Below are 16,308 nucleotides of genomic sequence, written 5' to 3' on the forward strand. Positions count from 1 at the left end.
TGGGGAAAAAGAGGAATGAAAGAGTGAAGGTGAGCAGAGAGTCTTTATTTTGGCAGTTGAACCAGAAGAGTGTTGCTGACAGATCTTGTGCGACCTGCAGGAATATTTGGGGGACAGAGCACAGACAGAGCTGGGGGAGCTAAGCCGGAGAGGAGTCGGTAGAAGACAGAAAGACCACCAACCTGCCTGCGGTGAGAGAGAAAGGCCCTTAGAATCAGCTTCATCACAGGAGATTCCAATGTTTCTGAATGCTTTGGTTTCAACCGCGTGAAGCCGAGCTAGGTGTGAGGCAGGAGCACCAGCCCAGAGGGGAGAACAGTATCCCATCCCATCAAGCTGCGGATGAAAGCTCTGCACGTGTTGAGAAGCTCAGGAGTGCCAAGGAAGGACTTCGCACAATGGAGGATGCCCAGTCAGCGACTGGCTTTGGAGGCCAGCTTGGAAATGTCATTTTCCCAGGAAAGATTTTGGCAGATAGTGAGACCTAAAAGCTTTTGTGAAGGATCTTCTTCGAGAGGAAATGGGAGGGTTTTCCAGACGGTCCTTTCAGAGAGACATAGTGAGAGGGTGAGATTTGTCAGGGTTGAGAGACATGTTCCAGTTGTTTAACCAGATTTTATCCAGGTCTGCAGAGAGTGAAGAGGCTGCAGACTGCCGATCTGAGGGGTGAGATATGGAGTGATAGAGGGTGGAGTCATCAGCAAAAATATAGATCAAAAATATTTTAAACCCATTTAGACCCCTAACACACGCTCTATATAACCCGAAGACCCTCAAGAACCCGAAGACACTTTTAGAACCTTTATATCACTTTACACTCTTTAGGCCCCCCAAGACCCTTTAAGACCCTATATAACCCCTAAGATGCCTTGTAACCCTAAGACCCTGAAGACCCCGAAGACTATTTTGTCCCCTAAAAACGTTTAGACCCTGAAAACCGTTTGAAAGAGTAAATAGAGTAAATTGTAAAGAGAGAGAGTAAATTGCTCTCTCTCATGCACAGATTTATCCCATCTCGTCTTCAGTTGTCATACCCTTCCTCCCATCCATGGTGCACGGAATCTTGTGGTGAGGCTATTGCCCAGAAACAACTTGCTTTCGTCTCCTGGAAAGCAAATCCAACGGAAGGAAATCTCATTTCCTTTCACAAAGCCCGAAACAAGTGTGTGTCCACCCTCAGGAGAGCCAGGAAACAATATCTCTCCATTCTCAGGACTGAACTCTCTTATCTGTCTCCCTCTTCCAAATTCTGGTGGCGTCTGGTCAAATCTGTTTCTGGTGTTTGTTCCCCCTCTATCCCCTCCCTCACCTCAAATGGCTACACGGCTGACTCCGCACGTGAAAAAGCTGAATGCCTCAACTCTGTGTTTGCCTCTAAATCGTGTGTCCCAAACCCATCTCTCTCTGTACCCACCGTACCCAGTCGTACCCAGCTGCTCCTGGACTCTGTGTCCTTTCCTCCTGACAAGGTGGAAAAGTTTCTGTCAACCCTCGACTCTGATTCTGCAACTGGACCTGACGGCATCAGCCCACAGGTCCTAAAATCCTGTTCTTCCGCTCTTTCACTCCCTCTCTCTGTTCTCTTCACCCTCTCTTTTGCTCAAGGTCATCTGCCATCTGCTTGGAAATCTGCCAACATCACCGCTTTGCACAAAAAATGTGCATAAACAGATCCTAGCAACTACAGACCAATCAGCCTTCTCCCAATTATCAGCAAAGTCATGGAATCCATCATCGCTTCAGATAAAAAATCTTTCCTCTTCTCCAATGGCTTGATCTCTGATCATCAATTTGGTTTCAGACCTGATAACTCTACTCTGGACATGCTGCTTCTGCTTTCTCAACAATGGATGGAGGTCCTCAATGCCAAACAGGAAATTAGAGCTGTCTCCCTTGACATATCACGTGCCTTCGATACGGTCTGGCACCCCACTCTGCTCACCAAACTCTCCTCTTTTGGTATCCATGGAAATCTCCACGCATGGCTGGCGGACTTCCTCTCTAGTCGTAGTCAACGTGTGGCCCTGAATGGGTTTCTCTCATCTCCTCTTCCTGTTCAGGCTGGAGTTCCCCAAGGCAGTGTTTTGGGCCCTGTGCTTTTTCTGCTCTTCATCAATGATCTCTCTGACTCTTGAAAATCCTCTCTATCTCTTTGCTGATGACTCTACTCTCTGTCGCTCCATTCTTCATCCCTCAGATCGGCAGTCTGCAGCCTCCTTACTCTCTGCAGACCTGGACAAAATCACAGACTGGGCAAAACAAGTGGAACATGTCTTTCAATCCTGACAAATCTCACACGATGTCTCTCCGAAAAGACCGACTGGACAACCCTCCTATCCACTTTCTGAATAATCCTCTCCAAGAAGTTCTGTCACTCAAGCTTTTGGGTCTCACGATCTGCTATGTGTTACGAATTCATGTGAATTACTATTCAGGTCTTTGCGTATCAATGTGTAGTCGATTAAAGGTTGTTGTGATTAAAGGGTCAGGAGCCCTTCTGGGAAAAAGGAGACAGGAAACGGAAGAGAAAAGACACGAGGTCCTGGAGAAGCGACGATCTTCTTCTTCTTCCTCGCCGAGCTCCGAGGCGAGGGTATCGATATCGAGCAGCGTCTGACGCTGCGTTGGGAAACCCATCTGGCGAAAGGAATTACCCCTTGACACATCAAGTTGCCGTGGGTTCGTGCACGGAACCAAGCGTCCTACACAGTTCGCCTCACTGTCTACAAGGACGCGTATGGGTCGCACCTTGGGCCTCGAGCGCTGGACAAGCCGCGCGTTGCTTTGCCCGCGTTGCTTGGCAAGGAGGTGCGCGCTGCCACCGTTGTTCCCGGTACGTGACGTGCACGTTTGGGAGCACGTCAGCCAGGGGTTCGTTCAACCGCCCGTGTGCGGAGAAGCCGACCATCCTCTTGGTCAGGAGGGGCCCAGAGACATTGTGAGGGACAGAGACCAAAGGGGTCGTGAGTACCCAAGGGGTCGGGAGTGGGGAAAGGGGACACACATATATAAGATGGCCATCTTAATCATATTGGTGATTGATTGTTAATTGTGGATTGTTGATGGTTGTTGATTGTTGATTCCTTGGGGGAATATATCATTGATTGTTCCGGATCCTTGGTGTGGGGTGTCTTATTGATTGGAATTCATATTGATTGCGTTACGAAAGCGCATAAATACTTTATCTTTCTGGCGGAGTTCCTCTCACGGTCCGGGGGTCACCGAGACCAGGTAGTCACCGGGAGGACCATGTAACACATGATCTTTCCGGGGAAAACCACATTTCAAATCTGGCCTCCAAAGCCAGTCGCCGACTGGGCATCCTCCATCGTGCGAAGTCCTTCCTTGGCACACCTGAGCTCCTCACCACATACAAGGCTTTCATCCACAGCTCAATGGAATACTGCTCTCCCCTCTGGGCTGGTGCTCCTGCCTCACACCTAGCTCGTCTTCACGCTGTTGAAACCAAAGCGTTCAGAATCATTAGAATCTCCCGCGATGAAGCTAACTCCAAGGGCCTCTCACTCACTCACCGCAGGCAGGTTGGTTGTCTTTCCGTCTTATACCGACTCCTCTCTGGCCTTGCCCCCGCCCCCCCCAGCTCTCTATGGGCTCTGTCCCCCAAATATTCCTACAGGTCGCACAATATCTGCCTGCAACCCTCTTATGGTTAAACTGCCAAAATCAAGACTCTCTGCTCACCTTCACTCCTTCATTCCTCTTTTCTCCCGCCTCTGGAACAAACTCCCTCACTCTCTTCAATCCCACTCCACCCTCCAGGTCTTTAAAACAGCTGTTTACCACCATCTCTTATCTTCCCCCATCCAAAACCTTGATCTTTTCTACCCCCGCTAATTTCACCCCAATTCCACTTTTTTGAAATACCAACTTCTGTCCTGGAAGTCCTTGGGTTTTATACTTCTCCCACTCCCCCCCCCCCCCCTTCCCACGCCTCCTCCCCCCAAGCCCTCTCCCTCCTACACATCTCCATGCTCTCAAATGTTGTTTGTGTGCTTCCCCTTCTCTCCCCATCTTGTCTTCCGCTCCCTCTTTTTATATATTTTGTTTGTCTGGTTGATTTGTTTGTGAAGTAAATGTTAGCTCTTTCACGAGACTCGATTCAGTATATTTTAAAAAAACAAACAAAAAAAAAAAACCCCTAAGAACATACAGACAACTAAGACCCCATGACCTTTTGTAACCGTAAGACTCTTTCGACCCCATTACACACTTTATAACCATTCAACCCCAAAGATCCTTTAGAACTTGTTAGGCCCTTTTATAACCTAATATATCCTTTGGATCCCGAAAACTCCTGTCTTCCCTTTTAGACCTTCACACCTTTCAGACATTTTAATGCCATTTATACCCCTTTGACCTTTATACCTTTTTGGAAGTCTTAAGATCCCTTCGACCTTTGAAGACCCTTTCGACTCCTTTTAGACCTTTTGACCTTTACATATTTCAACATTTACACGTTTTGACCATTTTAGCTTTACAGACCTTTTACCTGCTTTCATCTTTGCAGCGAGACAATTTAGATCTTTCATTCGCAATCAATGACACAACACAAGTCCTGGTGATGGTCTGCAATCTGATTGCATGGAAATTTATCCCGTTCGTTCTCAATGTTTTTCAGGAGCGGATATGGTTGATCAAAGTCTTGAAGCAGAGCTGAAACAACTGGAATGCCACTTCACCTGGAACCTGGAAGCTTCTGTTCGAGAAGTGTCATGGTTCGAAGAAGCAATTGAATTCCAGTTGAAATACAACTCTGAAGTTTGGAATCCCGCAGCACACAACTTCCTCGCTTTCATTGCTGCAATGAAGAATAGTTGGCCTTGTGCTCTGCAGCACCTCGCTGCAGCTGAAGAAGCTTCCCGGAAGACATCTCATCAAGAAATGAGTGAACACAATTTGGTCTTGTACAGCAATTATGCCTGGGTCCATTTCCAAATGAACAACCAGCAAGAAGCCAATTGTTATCTCAAAAAAGTGCAGAAGATAAGCGGTGAAACCAAGGTTGGAGATTGTACCTCACCGGTGAATCCAGAAGTGCTGGCTGAGAAAGGCTGGACCTTGTTTCGTTGTGGGTTTGCTCATTACAACAACGCTGCAATGTGTTTGAAAGAAGCATTGAAAAGTCGACCAGATCATGTCCAGTGGACTTTGGCATGTGCCATTGCATTGTGCCGTTGCGAGTGGAAATATAATTCATCTGATTGTTCCAAGATAGAACCTTTGGAAGGAGAGAAACTTCTCAGGCGGACCCTTGAACTTGACCCAGAAAACAGTATGGCGTCAATACATCTGGCAATCCGTTGTTAAGCTAAACAGCAAATGGAAGAGGCACATTTACACTTGGGGAAAGCCTTGCACAAGGCCTCAAACCATCCTACCATCCAGAAGTACATTGCTCAATTTTTAGAACGTGAAAGTTCTCCAGAAAGTTTGAATGAAGCAATAAGAATCGCTCAAGATGCTTTGAATACCAACCCCAACAACCCAACACTTTTGTGCACTTTGGGAAAAGTTTACTATCAGAAAGCGGAACTTTTGAAAAGGGAGAGAATGGAACCAAAGACCAAACAAGCTCAAATTAAATGTTTATTGGACAAATCAATTTACTTTCACCAGCAATCATATGATGTGTCTGAAAAGGCATTTGTAAGACCAATGTGTGATGTTGCAAGAACCTATGCTGAGGTTGGGATGATAGATCGGGCACGTAGTCTCTACAATGATCTTTTCGCTGACCAAGAACGTCTGACGTGTTCAGAAAATGTTCAGATTTTGCATGTTCAATTTGGATTGTTCCTTCGGTCACAAAAGAATGTAGAAGAAGCAAAGAAGCATTTTATGTTGGGCCTTCAGATGAATTAGAATCCAAATGCTACAAGCATATGCAAAAAGGCACTAGAGAAGTTGTCTCGACCACGATCCTGGTTTAAAAACTCAGATGGGAGCAATCCATAATTTCCTGTTGCCTCCCCTGCCACCCATGATAATTTATGTTATTGTGGAGTAAAAGGTTTGCGGTTTACACCATGCGTTTACTCTTAAAATAGCTATTGATTTATACAAGTACACCCGCTCACTTCGGGAGGGGCAGGAAGGGTCATTCCTCTTTGGGGTATTTCGATTACAGTCGATCTATGGTCGGATCTCAAGAACATTGGGTGTGTGGTCATTTACCAAGTTTCTTGTGAAGAGATCGCCAAGTGGTTTAAGCATTTGAGCAAGCACTCCATTCAAAACCGTTAATGAACGGCTGGCTTGGCAAGCGCTAGCTAGCTGCTTGGTAAATGAGCACAACCCGGGCTTCCTCCCTTTCCGTTTCATGTTAAACAGCAGGAGCGAGTTTCAAAAGTTCGCCACGAAAAACGCTGCATTGGTGGCAGAAAGGATCATGTTATTAACCCAACCCTTGTGGGGTATGTAGAGCACAGTAGATCTTCGCTCAGTTCTGTAAGTAAAACTTACCTCACGGATGTCGGGATTCCTCCAAATTTTTTTGTTTAGTGTTATAAACAGAATTAGCGATTGTTCAAAAAGGTAATCTTTTTTTTTTTTCATGGATATTGCCCCAGACAAGGCATACAGCCACTCTAGGTAAGGGGCTAAGGGAAAGTTAGAAAAATATAAAGATAAAGCAAAATAAAATAAAAACTAGAGAGGTTCCAGGGAACCTGAACTCAACGGGTCTATATCAATATGGTTAGAATATGCATAATGGAACTACAGACTATATAGTTTATATGTGCTAAAAATATATGACAAAAATTGATTTTTCAATATGGCCGCCCTGCCGCGCCCATTTTTGGGCGTGAAACGCCCAAATGCAATCCCAAACTAGTTTACGTCTTAAAGATGCTACATAACAAGTTTCATCAAATTACATCAATATTTGTGACTTTTAGAGCGTAGACGTCGAATTGTTTACAGACGACAGACAGACGGACGACGGATACTGGGTGTCGACAAAAACTCAGCTGGACATAGTCCAGTTGAGTTAATAAATAAAAAAAATAAAAAAATAACAAGAAAACATCTAAGACACTGGAAGTAGCAGAGGTCGGGTATAGTGTATGGGTGAGCGGAGATGGCAAACCGGGTTTTACGTCCAAACACTCGTGTGGGAGGAACCAAGTTAGAAAGTCCAACAGAACATTTGCCATGAAAATATTTGCAGAAGAAACCAAGAGTCGCAATTGGCCAATGGTGAGAGAGGTTGAAGAGTTGAACCCATCTCCACACCAACCATAGACTAGACGGATTTATGGTAAAAGGCCATGTATAAGCTTGTAGGTGCATTTTGGGGTAAAAGTTGGGAACCTCACTTTTTAACATAACTAGGGCATGCTGAATTCGATTAACCCGGTTCCCAAACCGAATTTTGAGTTGTTCTTTTGAGTTTTGAATAAACTGCTGAAGAACTTGGGCATTGGTGAACTCACAGAGGAGACAATCAAATCTGCAGAAGCGTTCGTCTGCAGAATATATAATGTGTGCAGAACAACCTCTGTTGATTCAGCACGACATATGTTGTTCTCCAAGACTGGTAATCCAGAAGCAATGTCACTGACAAGTGATGCTCTTCATTTCCATTTGATGCGAGGACACCATCAAGCCATGGTATGGAGAAATGCTCATTGTGCTATAGCTGACCTTCCTGCACCTGTGGAAATGGGATGGAAACATGGTGATTCTGATGTCACTGAGTCCAATCCCAGAAAGTTGCCTCGAGATGATTTGTTGTGCATGCCAGAAGCAATGCAAGACTCGACGCTGCAAATGTCGCTATTCAGAGTTGAGGTGCACATCAATGTGTGCCTGTCAGAAACAGCGATGATCAGACCCCTTGTATGAATTTGATGTAGTTTGGCAAAACAACATGTGTGACATTCCTGAATGTTTGTGCTTCATGGCCATGTATACTTAATTTTAGAATAAATGGTTGTATGAAACATTGTCTTATTAAAACCATTTCCCATTTTATCATGTCCAATTTCAATATCAGTTTGAATGTCACTTTCAATATGTCGCCAACCATCACAAAGACTAGACGGATTTATGAATAAGGCCATGTATAAGCTTCTTGGTGCATTTTGGGGTAAAAGTTGTAAAGTTAAAGTAAAACAACTGCATGTTTATACATGATATATAAATGCTTGTTCAAAGAAATTGTCCAAAAATGGCAATTTGGCGGCCATTTTGTTTATGCTGATTAGAAGGTCAAAAACTCAACATTCGGCTTGGAAACCGGGTTAATCGAATTCAGCATACCGTAATTATGTTAAAAAGTGAGGTTCCCAACTTTTACCCAAAAATGCACCTCGAAGCTCATACATGGCCTTTTTCCATAAATCTGTCTGGTCTATGAGGACGGTCTCGTAAAACACTTTCCACCCAGACTATGATATGGGGGTTCAGGCACAGGTCACTCAACACATTCAGAAGGGTAAATGGCTGCATGGTGTTTAAGGCTGACGAGAAATAAACAAACAACACACGGACAAAGGTTCCATTCTGGTCAAGGTGACTTGTGATTAGATGAAGTAAACTGAGCCAGACATCTTCAACACCTCGTCTTGCTTTGTATGCAAATTGTGAAGGATCCAGTTTAGGAGTTACATCTGATGTTATAAACTTCATCAATTTCTCCATACATTTACACAAGATGGAGGTAAGGGCAACAGGTCTATAATAATCATTGAGCTGCCTTGGGTGAACCTTTTTTGGCACGGGAATAATAATGGACTTTTTCCAACAAATAGGAACAGTGTGAGTCGCCAAAATAGTAGGGTGGCTTAGCAAAATTACCGTTACACGGTGGACAAAATCACCAAATTTGGCATGAACATTCCTAATGACCTATTAATCAATATTAGCCGAGGAGCCCTCGCGAATTTTTACGCGTATTCGTGTAAAACCAAAAAATCCAAAATGGCCGCCATCCAGTAATTAAAAACACATTTCCCGGGTTATATAAGTCATGGATAGCAAAAATTGGTATCAAAATATAATTTTTTAGGACACTGAATGTGTATTTTGATATTACAATATCACCAGTAAATTTAAAGGGACATTCAGTGATTTCATGTGAAGGGCGCCCTCAATGTTAGGGGGGGGGGGGGGGAGCTTTTGGCTTGAATACATTGCTTATAACTCCAGGTCATCAATTATTGCGAATGATAAGCTGTAAACATTGTACCCTGGAAATACAACATTATCATTAGGAGTGCAAAATATCGAGCCCAAGAATTGGGCGTGTCGCTTATTGGATGTCACGCCTACCATTACAATCAGTATCCACTATAAACCAATGAGAGGTTTAGATTAAGACTTACTCTAAACCTCTCATTGGTTTATAGTGGATACTGATTGTAATGGTAGGCGTGACATCCAATAAGCGACACGCCCAATTCTTGGGCTCGATATTTTGCACTCCTAATGGTTATCCTTTCTGGTCGGATCCAGCTTGGACTAGACTATTAAGTACATATGTACACCTGATATAGGCTGCACATTAATCAAAACAAAACATTGAAACAAAAAAAAGCCGACTTGGAGGTACATGTAAGCAAAGTATGTCATTTGTTTTTGAAAAAATGAGGATGCCCCCAAAAGTCTCTGGTACTGCATATTGATATAGCTTTATATATTACAATACTCCTGGTCTAAAAAAAACCTCCCAGTCCCACTTGGGATGAGGGGAATTTGTAGCCACACAATCATGAAACTTATAACCACTACATGATATAATTGACCTCAGTCATCAACTTTTAAAGAAAATAATTTTTAAAAAGTGAGTGTACAAGTACTTTGGTCATTCAGTAGTGAGCATGGGGGATTTCTGTTGAACAAAAGTATATTATAATGTTCAGTGTGCAATGTGCAAATCCTTACTTTCTCAGTAATCTAGACATCTGCAATGTTCTTATTTACTTGTCTATTTAATACATGGGCAAACACAACGTTTTGAGCAGACAAGATTGGCATTGCCACATTTGCATGTGGTACAGTCTCCTTTGCAACCACATTTGATTAGTTCTCTGCATGCTCTGGAAACCTCTGGCATTGATATCCAAACTGGTACCCATACATCTGACACCTTGGTCCATGCAAATGTCTGTGGAGAAGGAACCACTTGCTGTGTCTGTGTGCTGGTTGTCCAGATTCCGGCTTGGTACAATGCCCGCCGGGCATGTTGAAGAATAGCATCCTGTGTGGGTGGTATTCTGTCCATTGATCGATTCTTCTGGCAGAAGAGTTCCTGTCTTGCTTCATTGACGGAGCTCAAGGGACTTGTTCTATCATACAAGATGATGATTAGTCTCTCGATCTTCTGGAAGTGATCAGCGTCTGTATAAAGAAGCTCAAAGGGGTGACGAGCCAGATACACAAATGTTTCTGTGATGTCTTCATAGGCTTGCCAAGCCTGCCAGGCTGACTTCTTGCCCTTACCTTGGAAGGCTGATGTGGTATCACATCCAGAAAGGGCATGAAATACTGGTAGAGCTTGTGATCTTGTTTCCCCAAGTCTGTCACATATGGCATTGATACTGTAAAATCTGTAATTCTTACCCATTCCAAAGGTAACCCAGATGTCTACCAATGGCTGAGTGACCATGAGATCATAAAATGTACCAATAAGTATGACTACAACGTCTGTGTCAACAGTGCGCACTTTAATAGTCTTCATATCTTGCTCTAGTGCATGCACGATGTGCACTATGACCCTCGTATCTGCTTCCTCATGGTTGCAGTTCAGCATGGCGTTGATGGTGCCTGTGGATACTACAGATTCACCTGATGTGATGTACACGGATTTGCCTGATGGAAAGGTAAACTCGGCAACCTTGGACGTCAGAAAGGCAAATAGCTCCTGTTTGTTTTTTGGATCACGGAGGAAGTCCATCCAATTGCCTGGAAGCTTGGTTTGGCCGGACACTTTTCTGCGCACACCCTTTCCTCTCTTTTCCCGGGTTGATTCCTTCAAACTGTCTGGAATGTATGTGTCCCACACAACATCCAACCTTGTGGCATTCTGTAGCTGCTTCACCAGGTAGGGGATGAACACCTTGTCTGCATACTCAATGAACGTGCTGACTGCAGTAGTCGGCAGACAGTGCACAATGACAGCACCATCCAGTACAATGCAGTCATAGGTTGAAGGTGGCTCAGGCTGCTCGGGCTGCTCAATACATTTCAGTAGATCGGACTTTGTGTTTGGTAAATGCAGCTTACCAAAGTCTGAGAGAGAAGGTGGAAAGGGTTGTATCTCATGGGCAAAGAATTCCTTCAGGTCACCCTCGCGACTTTGCATGGCAATGTACAACTGGCCAAAAAGTGCCACATTGTTCTGGAGCACTTTGATCTTCTTCCCCTGCTTTGTCGGGGCCTTGGGTTTAGGTCTCTTGAAGAGAGCCAGTGAGTTCTTCTTGATTGGGTCATGTATAGAGCAGCTGCGATCTTCAAGTACACTCTTGACATACTCCTGATACTGCTTTATGCCTGTGTCTTCCAATGTGCGTTATATTTCAAATGGCAAGATTTATGCCAAGATGCATGGTGGGTTACAAAATCTGCAGCAGTAACATCACTGCCAAAGTAGATGTTAGTTGGAAGTGCATCAATGTCTCTGAACTGTTCTACATTTGTCAAAAATGATGTATAAGCATCTGTCATGTCACGACTTGCTATAGGATTCTGCAAAGGGCATTTCAAAGGTTCAGATGTGTGTTGCTGACAAATGATACAACAATTCCAATCTAGATCCATCTTGTATACGGGCTCGTCTCTCTTGGCACGATGTCTGAATCCAATCCGTACCAGCAGTTTCCTTGGCTTTCAATCGGTGCTCTGAAATTGAGAAAAAAGTATATATTATTCACATTAAAATAATATCAATATAAATAACTTAAGTTGAGTTTGGCAAAAATATAAATTTTACTCACAAGTAATATTAATCCAGCTTTAATTTAGCATTCACAATGGATGTCCTATAATACTTTCCATATGGAAAATTTATTGTGATAACAAAGAGAAAAAAAACACATAATCAATCACATTTATTTTCAAGTCAAGATAGGACATCTGATTTTTTGTTTTCACTAATGATGTCCTATAATGTCTTCCGTAGTTTTAAAAATGGCCTGGGCAACAGCATTGTTTAACAGTTGCTTTTTATTATATTTGATTTATACGTATTAATCATTATCATGGGTAAAGTTAATAAGTGCTATATAATGCAGTATAAAAATATCTAATTAGCCAGAATTTTCTAAATTCCTGATATAGTGCACATTGTGTTGATTATTTTGCATAGGCCATTATTTATAGGAGTGTTTAAGCTTGTCTAATTATGCTGATTGTTACCAAATGTACATAAACACATACTTCTGTTTAGCTAAAAAAAACCTGACTTGATCACTGAAGTTCTGTAATTAAAGATAATAACTTGAAAAGTTGCTTACTTACCATAAAATATGTAGATTGTTAACAAAGGAGGCCAGAAAACTTTCCACCAATACATGTGCTTAGCAGTATAGTAAAGACAGCCTGTAGTCACAATGTCGCCCTCTAAATTAGGTATATAACTACGGATACCCACAAGGGTCACATTAAGGTTAGGATAAAAGCATAATTCTCACCATTCTCAATATCTCACCATTCTCAAGACCGAACTCTCTTATCTGTCTCCCTCTTCCAAATCCTGGTGGCGTCTGGTCAAATCTGTTTCTGGTGTTTGTTCCCCCTCCATCCCCTCCCTCACCTCAAACGGCTTAACGGCTGACTCCGCACGTGAAAAAGCTGAATGCCTCAACTCTGTGTTTGCCTCTAAATCTTGTGTCCCAAACCCATCCCTCTCTGTACCCACCGTACCCAGTCGTACCCAGCTGCTCCTGGACTCTGTGTCCTTTCCTCCTGACAAGGTGGAAAAGTTTCTGTCAACCCTCGACTCTGATTCTGCAACTGGTCCTGACGGCATCAGCCCACGGGTCCTAAAATCATGTTCTTCTGCTCTTTCACTCCCTCTTTCTGTTCTCTTCACCCTCTCTTTTGCTCAAGGTCATCTGCCATCTGCTTGGAAATCAGCCAACATCACCGCTTTGCACAAAAAAGGTGCAAAAACAGATCCCAGCAACTACAGACCAATCAGCCTTCTCCCAATTATCAGCAAAGTCATGGAATCCATCATTGCTTCAGATATTAAATCTTTCCTCTTCTCCAATGGCTTGATCTCTGATCATCAATTTGGTTTCAGACCTGGTCACTCTACTCTGGACATGCTGCTTCTGCTTTCTCAACAATGGACGGAGGTCCTCAACGCCAAACAGGAAATTAGAGCTGTCTCCCTTGACATTTCACGTGCCTTCGATACGGTCTGGCACCCTGCTCTGCTCTCCAAACTCTCCTCCTTTGGTATCCATGGAAATCTCCACGCATGGCTGGCGGACTTCCTCTCTGGTCGTAGTCAACGTGTGGCCCTGAATGGGTTTCTCTCATCTCCTCTTCCTGTTCAGGCTGGAGCTCCCCAAGGTAGTGTTCTGGGCCCTGTGCTTTTTCTGGTCTTCATCAATGATCTCTCTGACTCTCTTGAAAATCCTCTCTATCTCTTTGCTGACGACTCTACTCTCTGTCGCTCCATTCCTCATCCCTCAGATCGGCAGTCTGCAGCCTCCTCACTCTCTGCAGACCTGGACAAAATCACAGACTGGTCAAACAAGTGGAACATGTCTTTCAATCCTGACAAATCTCACACTCTTACAATGCCTCTCCGAAAGGACCGACTGGACAACCCTGCCATCTACTTTCTCAACAATCCTCTCCAAGAAGTTCTGTCGCTCAAGCTTTTGGGTCTCACCATCTGCCATGATCTTTCTTGGGAAAACCACATTTCCAAGCTGGCCTCCAAAGCCAGTCGCCGACTGGGCATCCTCCGTCGTGCGAAGTCCTTCCTTGGCACACCTGAGCTCCTCACCACATACAAGGCTTTCATCCACAGCTCAATGGAATACTGTTCCCCCCTCTGGGCTGGTGCTCCTGCCTCACACCTTGCTCGGCTTCACGCTGTTGAGGCCAAAGCTTTCAGAATCATTGGAATCTCCTGCGATGTAGTCAACGCCGAGGGCCTTTCACTCACTCACCGCAGGCAGGTTGGTGGTCTTTCTGTCTTCTACCGACTCCTCTCCGGCTTTGCTCCCCCAGCTCTCTCTGTGCTCTGTCCCCCCAATATTCCTTCAGGTCGCACAAGATCTGCCTGCATCCCTCTTATGGTTAAACTGCCAAAATCTAGGCTCTCTGCTCACCTTCACTCTTTCATTCCCCTTTTCTCCCGCCTCTGGAACAAACTCCCCCACTCCCTTCAATCCCACTCCTCCCTCCAGGTCTTTAAAACAGCTGTTCACCACCATCTCTTATCTTCCCCCATCGAAAACCTTGATCTTTTCTACCCCCGGTAATTCACCCCAGAGTCCTTGCAGTGTTCATATGTTTTAATCCTCTCCCACCTCCCCCCAAGTCCTCCCGATGTCCCTGCTCTCAAATGTTGTGTTTGTGTCCTTCCCCTTCTTCCCCCTCTCTTTTGTGTCCTTCCCCCTCTCTTCTCCCCATCTTGTCTGCCGCTCCCCTTGTTTTTTGTGTTTTGTGTGTCGGTTTGTCTTTTTGTGTGATTAATGTTTGCTCTTTCACGAGCCTCGATCTTGTATACAAAAAAAAAAAAAAAAAAAAAATTAAAACATTCACATTCTTTCCATGTTCAAACCCTTGTCTCAAGAACGCACTATCTTGTGAAAAAATAGTTTAGATCACTTTTAAATTCAATTAGTTTGGATGTTGCAGTCAATATTATGTAGTTTGATTTCTTTGATCTTTAGACCTACGGGAAATAAATAACCATGTTGTCCATATGTGGTAGGTTATTTGTGTATCTTTTTTAAAAATAGGGCTTCAATAAAAATATTCTGGTATAATATAATCATACTTTGGTACAATTTAGCCATCGTATGACCGCTAAAAACCAAGGAAATTGCTATTTCAGCATAAATGGCGGCCATTTTGGATTTTTATGTTTTACTTTAATATTTCAGGAGGGTGACCGAACATGTTGAGGACATGGTTCTGATATTTAAGTAATATTTTGATACAATTTGGCTTTCCTCTAACAACTACAACCCAAGAAAATTGGTATTTTATCATGAACGGCAGCCATCTTGGATTTGTTTGTGTTACCATGGTTACGTACATATTTCGAGAGGGCTCCTCGGCTAAAATCAACTGATATACCCTAAGGAAGCCTCACACCAAAAATGGCGCTTTTGTCCGCCCGGTAACGGTAATCTTGAAAATTGACCCCAAGCCACCCCGCTAAAAGTAACTGAAACAATCGAGTAAAAACATTACTAAGTTCGAAACAGAACTCTTTCAGAATACAAGACTTGATGCCATCTGGACCACAATACCTCCTTTTACTCAACACCATGAAACACCTCACGACATCAGGTTCACAAATTACAGGTATGGGACACGCTCGAGTATCGAAATCCTCCCAGAGCTTCACATTTTACTTGGTTTCCTGGAACATCAAATCTCGCGTAAAGGTCACTCAATTCATCCACAAATTTGGAATCTGGAACATTAGTGGGCAATGTACCATCCTTGAGCCTCATTCATTCCCATCATATGCCCGAGTCCCCTCCAAGCGTTCCGAGCATCATCATCGTGTCGCTGTTCTTCAATCTTATAATTGTACGACCGTTTACACTTGCCAATGACAGAGCGCAATTCTTTCTTCGGCTCCCTGAGGGCGGAGTCATTCTTCTTCAGGAATGCACGCTTCTTCTTCATCAAACAAGTTTTCACTTCAGAGGTAACCCAAGGTTTGTTATTAACCTGCGCTCGTGAAGCGAAAAACGGAGTTTAGCATTCAGTTGTGTACGTGTGCCGTACGTGACTGCATTTTAAAAATTCATTTTCTCGGCAACAGTTGGTCCGATTGACACGAAATTTTACCATTGTATAATTTTTTCATTCATAATTATGACGTCATGGGTCATGTGGTATGGACGCCATCTTGGTAAAATGTTGCACCTCCATATCTCCCAGACCACGCAATGGAAAAAATTGAAACATGGCTCATTGTCAAGTACTCCGCTTGGGGAACAAGATATGTTAATGATGATGTAATCAGTACTTTAATTATGACGTCATAATTCGACAAGTACAACACATTGTGAATTTTTTTTCTCAGCAACTCTGGTCTGATGGGCACGAAATTTTCACCATCGGAGCGCCTCCTCCTGT

General features: G+C 43.6%; 1 protein-coding gene across 1 annotated transcript in view; it reads left to right on the forward strand.

Moving 5' to 3' along the window:
* The window catches only part of LOC144894220 (interferon-induced protein with tetratricopeptide repeats 3-like), a 30,151-nt gene extending 22,155 nt beyond the window's left edge, over positions 1-7,996 (forward strand). Inside the window, exon 3 of the mRNA XM_078786352.1 lies at positions 4,640-7,996. Within this exon, the coding sequence (XP_078642478.1) occupies positions 4,648-5,328 (681 nt within the window). The 5' untranslated portion in view covers positions 4,640-4,647 and the 3' untranslated portion in view covers positions 5,329-7,996. The remainder of the gene's footprint in view (positions 1-4,639) is intronic.
* Positions 7,997-16,308: the final 8,312 nt, after the last annotated feature.

Source organism: Myxine glutinosa, chromosome 11, assembly GCF_964187855.1.
Source record: "Myxine glutinosa chromosome 11, kmMyxGlut1.1, whole genome shotgun sequence".
In the NCBI taxonomy this organism is placed as follows: domain Eukaryota; kingdom Metazoa; phylum Chordata; class Myxini; order Myxiniformes; family Myxinidae; genus Myxine; species Myxine glutinosa.